This window comes from Limulus polyphemus, unplaced genomic scaffold, assembly GCF_000517525.1.
Source record: "Limulus polyphemus unplaced genomic scaffold, Limulus_polyphemus-2.1.2 Scaffold173, whole genome shotgun sequence".
In the NCBI taxonomy this organism is placed as follows: domain Eukaryota; kingdom Metazoa; phylum Arthropoda; class Merostomata; order Xiphosura; family Limulidae; genus Limulus; species Limulus polyphemus.
Window position 1 is genome coordinate 173473 of NW_013665783.1, and position 8262 is coordinate 181734.

At 34.7% G+C, this 8262-nt stretch overlaps 1 protein-coding gene across 3 annotated transcripts in view; it reads right to left on the reverse strand.

Moving 5' to 3' along the window:
• The window catches only part of LOC106478017 (AT-rich interactive domain-containing protein 3C-like), a 103011-nt gene that overhangs the window by 62370 nt on the left and 32379 nt on the right, over window positions 1-8262 (reverse strand). For all 3 annotated transcript variants that reach the window (XM_022381539.1, XM_022381540.1, XM_022381541.1), the window contains one exon: window positions 5209-5283. In XM_022381539.1, the coding sequence (XP_022237247.1) occupies window positions 5209-5283 (75 nt within the window). The remainder of the gene's footprint in view (window positions 1-5208; window positions 5284-8262) is intronic.

Genomic DNA, 8262 nt, shown 5'->3' on the forward strand with positions numbered 1-8262 from the left:
ATATTAAAGTTTTTCTTCATTACCCATTCAAGCCGTCTCCAACCATTATTTTCCTCTAGTTTTGTCACATTAAAACTAGGGATGGCTAGCGCAGATGGTATTTTGCGCGAAATTCCAGAAACAAAAGTCTATTTTCAACTAGCTTGCCTGTTCTAATGCACATCAGCTCACTTGATATTCTAATCATCTCCCAAAACAATAAATAAAGTGTCTGACCTACTTCGTGGAACAAAATGCTCAGTCTGCCTTACATTTCCTAAGAGTTCTGTAAAAATAACGTTCACTGAAGGAATGAAAGACTGGAGACATTCAAAGGATTGAAGAACATTAAATAAAAAACTTCATGCACAGAGGCTGTAGAGAAGTTTACGTTTTGAAGGTTACTTAGATTAGTAGTGTGGGTATCGATAATTTACTATTTCATAATCAAATGTCCAGATGCTGGGAACAAGTGCAAAAAAAGGCAGAAAGTACTCGAATTAGTAAAAGGCATTGTAAAAGGATTCAAGACAACCACAGATCTACAACCGACGTGCGCGTAAAGATGAAAGTTTATAAATATGTAACAGTTAAAATTTCCACGCACATATTTGAATTAACTTCACCGTTGTAAAAATACCTCCAAAGTAACAGAATGGATTTCTTTAAAAAAAAAAAGAAGTTCATCAAACGGTAGCTGGAACACAGGAGGAGCTCAGAACGTTTGACATAATTAAGAAAGCTGCAGATAATCTTGTAGAGTAAGCAAATGATAAGCTGCAATAATTGAAATATTATGAAATTGAAGTGCAGGTAACTCTACCTGAAAACAGGATATGGAAGAAGAAAACCAGTCCGCTCACGATGAACAATAATCTGATACTCTTACAACGTATAGAATTCAAGTCCACAACGCAATCGTTGATACAACTAACGACAGTATACATCGTCGTTTTCTCTGCTATGGAAAACTTTGCTGGCCTTGTTGGTCTGAATTCTAAATATTTTTAGGACATAATAAACCATTGGCTTCAGACACTGGCACTAGAAGATTTAAGAATAAAAAAACTAGCTTAAGTTTGATGGGAGAGCAACAGTGGAAAATTTATGATGTAAATTGATAAGCTTAATTTTGCACTGGGACAAGCTAACGAGATTAGTTCTAGAAGGATACGTGGTCAAGATGGAAAAAGGACCATTTAGAGAAGACAAGAGAAAGGAGCGTGATGAAGACACAGAAATGAAACTGGTGAATAAGCCATGCTTGACATGTATGAACTTCAATGTTTGTTGCCATCAATTTTTGTGGCATTACAATTTTTTTTTGCCTGGCCTACAAGTTTTTATCAACTCACTCTTTCACACAAGTTGCCTGTGAAATAAGCTTTTACACCTTGAAGTTTATTATAAATCGACTGAGGTGTAGGGCATGCCACGAATACTTGGAGTTGTCCATGTTAATGGCAACAAAAAAAAAAGACGTTCTTATAAACTTTGATTTGGCTGGAGTAATAAAAAAGGGTTTAGAAAAGGAGTGACCTTATGAAGTCTGCTCAGTTCCTGAAGCAATTCACCGGTATTTCGTTAAACCTGTAAAGTAGTTCACCAATACAAGGATGGATGGATGTACGTGGTCTTCCTTATAGTCAGCTGGTACAGAGGTGTACATGTAAGGAGACTGATTTACCGAGTTTAATAATCTGAATAATGAAGCAGGCCTTATTTGAAATCTATTAGTTTATTTCAGTAATGATCAAAGATTTAAATTCTCAATGACAAAAAGCAAAGAAATCAACGTTTTTTGTAATTAAAATTAAAGGTTAAAACTACCCCCCCCCCCCAGCCATATTACATACATATAATTTAAATACAATGTTTTTTTATTCACACACATACTATTTTTAAGCAATTCGGAGCCGACCACACGATCAACTAGTACAATGAACTTACATAAATAAATTGAAATTATTATCTATAGGGTTTGAGTCCGTTTTATTTCAGCATATAGTCTACAGCAGAGGGTACGGCCAATCAAGGAATGCGTTAGGCCTCTACGTCACAGATTCTCTTTTTAATTTCACCTCTGGTGAAGAGGAAAAGAAACCTTTAACATGTTTATATAATCATTAAATGAACTCACTGTACATTGCATTACAAGTAAATCTGTGTAGGTCTTCTGTAATCCATATTTACAGCAAACAGAACAAGAAAATAGTTTGTTTTTTGTTACAGTTATCATGGCTCGTTTGTATTGAAATGTAGGTTGATGTATTTTGGTTTTAAATATAGAAAACGGTTACTTATTTTGTCATATTCTACTGCGTTGATCTTGTATTGTAGCCAAGCTGTCCAAAATAACTTACAAATTGGATGTGTGATATTTAAACTTGGCAATAAAAAATAAAGAAATATAGCTTTAACCAAATCGTGTTTATATATATGCACACGCATAAAAATAATCCCTATGAGCAGTTTATTAGAAGTACGCTTATACAAAAGTAGAGCTTATGCAGCAATCAAACACAAGAGGGCACTTTTCAAAAATACCACTGTTTTTTCCAAAAATTCTGCATTATTTTGTGGTATTGAGTATTAAAATACTAGGGCCCCATTTTTTTACATATAAAACACGTGATTTTATTAAGTGTACAATATCTCTTGCGCTTGAACTTCTATTGGAAATGTATTGGGACAAACATTTCTTGAATTATGTTAAACCGCTTTTTGTTGTTGTTATTTTTGTGTGTAATTGTCGTGAATTTTAACTCTAACCGAAATGTTGAAAATTCGAGGCAGAAAGCAAATGTCTCGAACTTGTTCATGATATTTATATCGTTCAATTAGTTTTACTAACACGATCATGAAAGATTTAGTGTTGGTTCAAAGTTTTGTGTTGAATAAAATTAAAGATTTTAAAAAGTGATATTTCTAATTGTGTTATTACTGAAGAGAGAAATAAAATAACGTACTTAGTAGACATAAGCCCTAGAAATAGTTGTTACCTTCAAACACGCTTGAAGACATTAGTCCTAGAAATAGTTGTTACCTTCAAACACGCTTGTAGCATTCATCCTAGAAATAGTTGTTACCTTCAAACACGCTTGTAGCATTCATCCTAGAAATAGTTGTTACCTTCAAACACGCTAGTTCTTAAGAGTCACCGTAACTGAGATAAAATTTTATTTAGAGCACATGATTAGCGGCGCTCTGTTATTGGTTGGACGAAGGTAGATTGGAATCGGTTGCCACACAAATAAAAATCTCGCGCTGGCACTTACCTCCCTACACCATTTTACACATTCCTCCACGTGTACTCATTACCCGAGCAATTGATGTAAACATAACATAAGATAGCATTATCCGTCGTTGTGCAATTGATGTAAACATAGCATAAGGTGACATTATCCCCCTTTGTGCAATTGATGTAAACATAGCATAAGATGGCATTATCCCCCTTTGTGCAATTGATGTAAACATAGCATAAGATGGCATTATGTGCCGTTGTGCAATTGATGTAAACATAGCATAAGGTGACATTATCCCCCTTTGTGCAATTGATGTAAACATAACATAAGATAGCATTATCCGTCGTTGTGCAATTGATGTAAACATAGCATAAGGTGACATTATCCCCCTTTGTGCAATTGATGTAAACATAACATAAGATGGCATTATGTACCGTTGTAAGTTATAAATGATGGTGTCTAAATATAGATAAAAAAAACTTTCCCAAGTTCCAATTAAAACATATCAATAAAATGTGTGTATCTTTACAAGATTCTTGAACGAATATGACTCAACAACTCCAAGTCATAACAAATACCACGTAGTACTCATTTGTAACGCTTGTGTCATGATATGAAACTGAATTGTGGCAGTGGACCGATTTTGAACTATTATCATTAATATTATTACACTTTCATGTTATTCCGTTTTCACGTTATATACTGAATGTTTGTTTGTTTGTTATGGATTTCGCGCAAAGCTATCTGCGCTAGCCGTCCCTAATTTAGCAGTGTAAGACTAGAGGGAATGCAGCTAGTCATAACCACCCACCGCCAACTCTTGGGCTACTCTTTTACCAACGAATAGTGGGATTGACCGTCACATTATAACGCCCCCATGGCTAAATAAGCGAGCATATTGGTGTGACGGGGACTCGAACTAGCGACGCACAGATTGAGAGTCGAGCGCCCTAAACACCTGACCATGCCAGCCCTCGTATACTGAAATGAGCTTTTTTCGTGTAATGGTACGGGAGTGGCCTAGTTGTTAGCGTACCTGTACCATGAATACGAGGGCCTTGGTTCGTATTATCTTGCCACAAAAACACATTCCGCACTTTGGAGCCATGGGTGTGCTATAAGAGTGACCGTCAAAGTCCATTATTTGGTTAGACAAGGGATTGCGGCAAATTGTATTGACTATGTGCCTTCTCTCTAAACTGTCAGTTGGATATTAGGGACAGATATGCGCAAATAGTCTTTGTGTAGATTTGTGCTAAAATTCTAAAAATTAAGCCCTCGTGCGATTCCGTCCACCAGTTTACCACAAATGTGACGATATTCCAACTTTATAAATGTTAAATAGATCATATATCTAACCTGTAAAAATGAAGGCAATGTGTTTAGTGTAGCCTTAAAATCTCAATAGAAATAATTCATTACTATTATTATTATAACGTATAAAAATAGTCTTAATTCTGCAAACTTTTAAAATGATATAAATAACGCATTCAAATTTATATATTTGTTAACTACCATAAAGTCATTGTGACGCAAAATATTAAGTTTTCCTTATGTCATATTATCTATGCTGTCAAGCTACCCAAAACTAGTAAGCATTGTGAGGTAGCTATGAACATAACCTAGTTAAATAGTAAGGTCAAGTCAGAGCAAGGTTAACTGGTGCTTAAAAAAATCAATTTAATTTGAAATTTTATATCTTATTTCTTACTACATTTCAAAAATAGTTTAAACAGAAGAAAGCTTACCCCCCCCCCATTTTTTTTAGACGTCATCATGAATGAATAAGATATCCCAAAAACATTTGGAGTAACCTCCCACCTCCAGCTGTAACATGTTACCAATCTTAATAGACTCGGGGATTAGCTGTTTCCCCTCCCCCTCTAATCTCTTTCTCTCCCTCCTTTTTCTAGTGTCACAGGATATTTTTGTATTGTTGATAACATCAGTTTTCTCTGAAGTACTTCCAGAAATTGTCACTCACCGAAGAAGAGCCGAGTGCCTCCGAGTTCTTTTCCTGGTCGGTTCGAGATTTCAAACAGCTTCCATTGACTGGTTTCTTTTTTTTTTATTCATGCTGTAACTTTATATATATATATATATGTGCTGGAAGGCTTGGAAGAAATGGTGATATTAATACATTAATTTTCTATTTTTCAAAAGTTAACACACCCAAACAAACATTGATAAGGCTAATTGAGAATAAGTACCATATAATAGGACAAATATTGCTACTGGAAATAGCTAATTAAAACCTTTTCTTGGCACATTTTTTTTTAAACTAAACCTGAGAAAATACAAGTCTCTTTCATCATCACTGCTGTTGTTCCAAAAGTTTATACCTATACTGCAGAAGCCACTATCATGCCTAAATACCATTGTGTTAGGATTGCTGCGTTTTACACACTACTGCTGCTATTCCAGTTTCAACCTTGGATTTAAAGTAACGAAAAAAACTCACTTTGAAGCCTTGAAACAAATAAATTTGATTTTCAATAAGACTTCGAATTAACGCAAGTTTCTTCTATTTTAACAGTGCAGATTAGTTAAACATAAAATACGTACGATAATACATAGAGACCAAAACATTGTCTCAAGAACTAAAAAGAACTTCGCCAATACACCCAATTTTACTCACCTGGGCTCGGGTAAAATTTATTCTTTCCAAACAATATACAAGTAACCCCCATTTGGTTCAAAACTGTAATTGGGCTACATTAGTTAAAAAGGGGTGGTTATGTTTACAAACAATGACAAAATAAATTTATATATAATGTATGACCACAATACAGTATTGTCGATTTTATTCGGTTGATAACATTTCAAAGAAGTATTACATGAGCTACAGAAACAAATAAATTATGGTGAGAGCTCCCACATGGTTGCCCCCTCCCCCAATTTTGCTGCCCTTCTGGCGCTCATACAGGGTTTGTTTTGGTTGTTGTTAAGCGCAAAGCTACACAAGAAGCCATCTGTGCTCTGCCCACCACGGGTATCGAATCGAAACCCTAAGTTTAGCTTCGTAAGCTGTAGACTTGCCGCCGGGGTGGGGGAGGAGAGACTATATTTTAAAAATCTGTTATAAATACAAGTGAATTTCTCAATATACTTTTAACTTAGAAACTGGGCATGCAATATCATTTGTTGAGAAATATGTTAATTTAGTTCTGATATTAAATACAAAAGCTGTGATTAAAAACTATTCATTTTATTCAAATAAACATATACCAAATCACTCGTACATTTACGGTAAAATGTTCAACTAAGCAATCAAACATGACTTATCGTTTTATCTGGGAGTGTATTCAAACAGTGTTTCTCGAGAAAATTATTTCAAAATACCGCATGAACAGAATTCCGAACAACTAAAAAAAAGAACAGGACTGTGAGGGAGGGGAAACTTCTTAGAAACGACCTCAACTTTCTGAAAGTTAGTAACATTGCTAAAGAATACCAGAAAACAAGAATTACGACATACAGTAAATTCTAAAACCTGATATTTTCTTCATTGTTAATGGTTTATAGTAGAGATGCTACAATACCATGCAAGAGACCATTTTCTTCGGTGAAGCACTGCCAGAAATATATGGCTAAATTCCAACTACTTTCCATTTGGGAGAAATACGAAGCCAACCTAGCTAAATCTGGCGGTTGTAAGGTTGGTATGTCATCGACTTTGATACCGAAGCTTACTTATTAAAATAGTTACCATCTTCCAACTGAACTGGGCAGGACTTGGATCGAACTATTTAAATTGATATAGACAAACGCTTACGTGCATACAGAGTAGCTTACGTCACTGTATTTATACGAGCTTTTAATTAAAGTTTTTATCGTGAATCACTGGCCAATGACACTTCTTAGTAACATAGAGTAAACCTACTTCTTAAAATATACATTAAAGATAACATAGTCAAAGAAAAAAAAATTTATGTGTTGCTATTCATTTCTGTCTGTGCCAAAGTTTGGTCAGATTCCAAATAAACGCTCCTGAATCGCCATAGCATTATATGGCCAACATACATTAAAATAGCATACAAACCGTTTTTCATGGTATGAGATTATGAACTTTAAAACTAAGGATCACTAAGATGATACTGTACATTTATTCCATTTTCTCTTTATGTTCTGTTTATTACCTAAACTTCTTACACCAGTGTAATGTAAAATCAATAAACAGGAATTTCTGTTTCGTCTCTCTGTTTGATGGCAAAACGAAAAAAAAAATAGGTGTTATAATTTTAAGCATTTTGAGTGTGTTGATATAGATCTCCTGTCTTTTCTTTCTTTCACTCTCTCTCTCTCTCATTTTCTTTTTTTGCACGTGTTCGCCAGAATTTTAAGTTTTAGAAAAAAAAAGATGCATGAAGTAATTTTATTTTAAATAACATCCACACGAAAACAAAAACAAAAAGTGGTAATTTCGGGATATTCAAAGAGTCATATTCTCCTTATAATAATTTAAAATTACATTTCATGATTTTACACATATTCAGACTCTCTCTCGGATATCAATGGAATACTCGTGTTTTGTCATTTTTTTATTATTGTTCTAAAAGTGCCACCTAAACCAGCCCTTGCAATGCTGACATATAAACATCTGTATCAGACGCCGATAAAATAATCTCTATTACCCAGACTCGATGAATGGCAAGAGTATCTATAATATAGACTGCAAATAACGGCCTACCTAGAAAACATGCCGGAAGTAGCAAATTACCGGTATTGTGGCATCTCTGTAAAACCCATCGATTTTATCTTGGTATACAAGTTGTCATTTAGTAACACACTTCAGTTCTGTAGACCTGCATTTCGGTACTTTTATGTTCGATGTCACGGAAAAACTGCTATATATATATATACCTTTTTGTCTAATACTGAAACAAAATAAGTTTTGGACTTTACGATATTTCGTACTAAAGGAAGCCGTCCCCAATTTAGCAGTTTAAGACAAGTCATTACTACCCACCGCCAACTCTTGGGCTACTGTTTTACCAACGAATAGTGGGATTGACCGTCACATTATAACGCCCACACG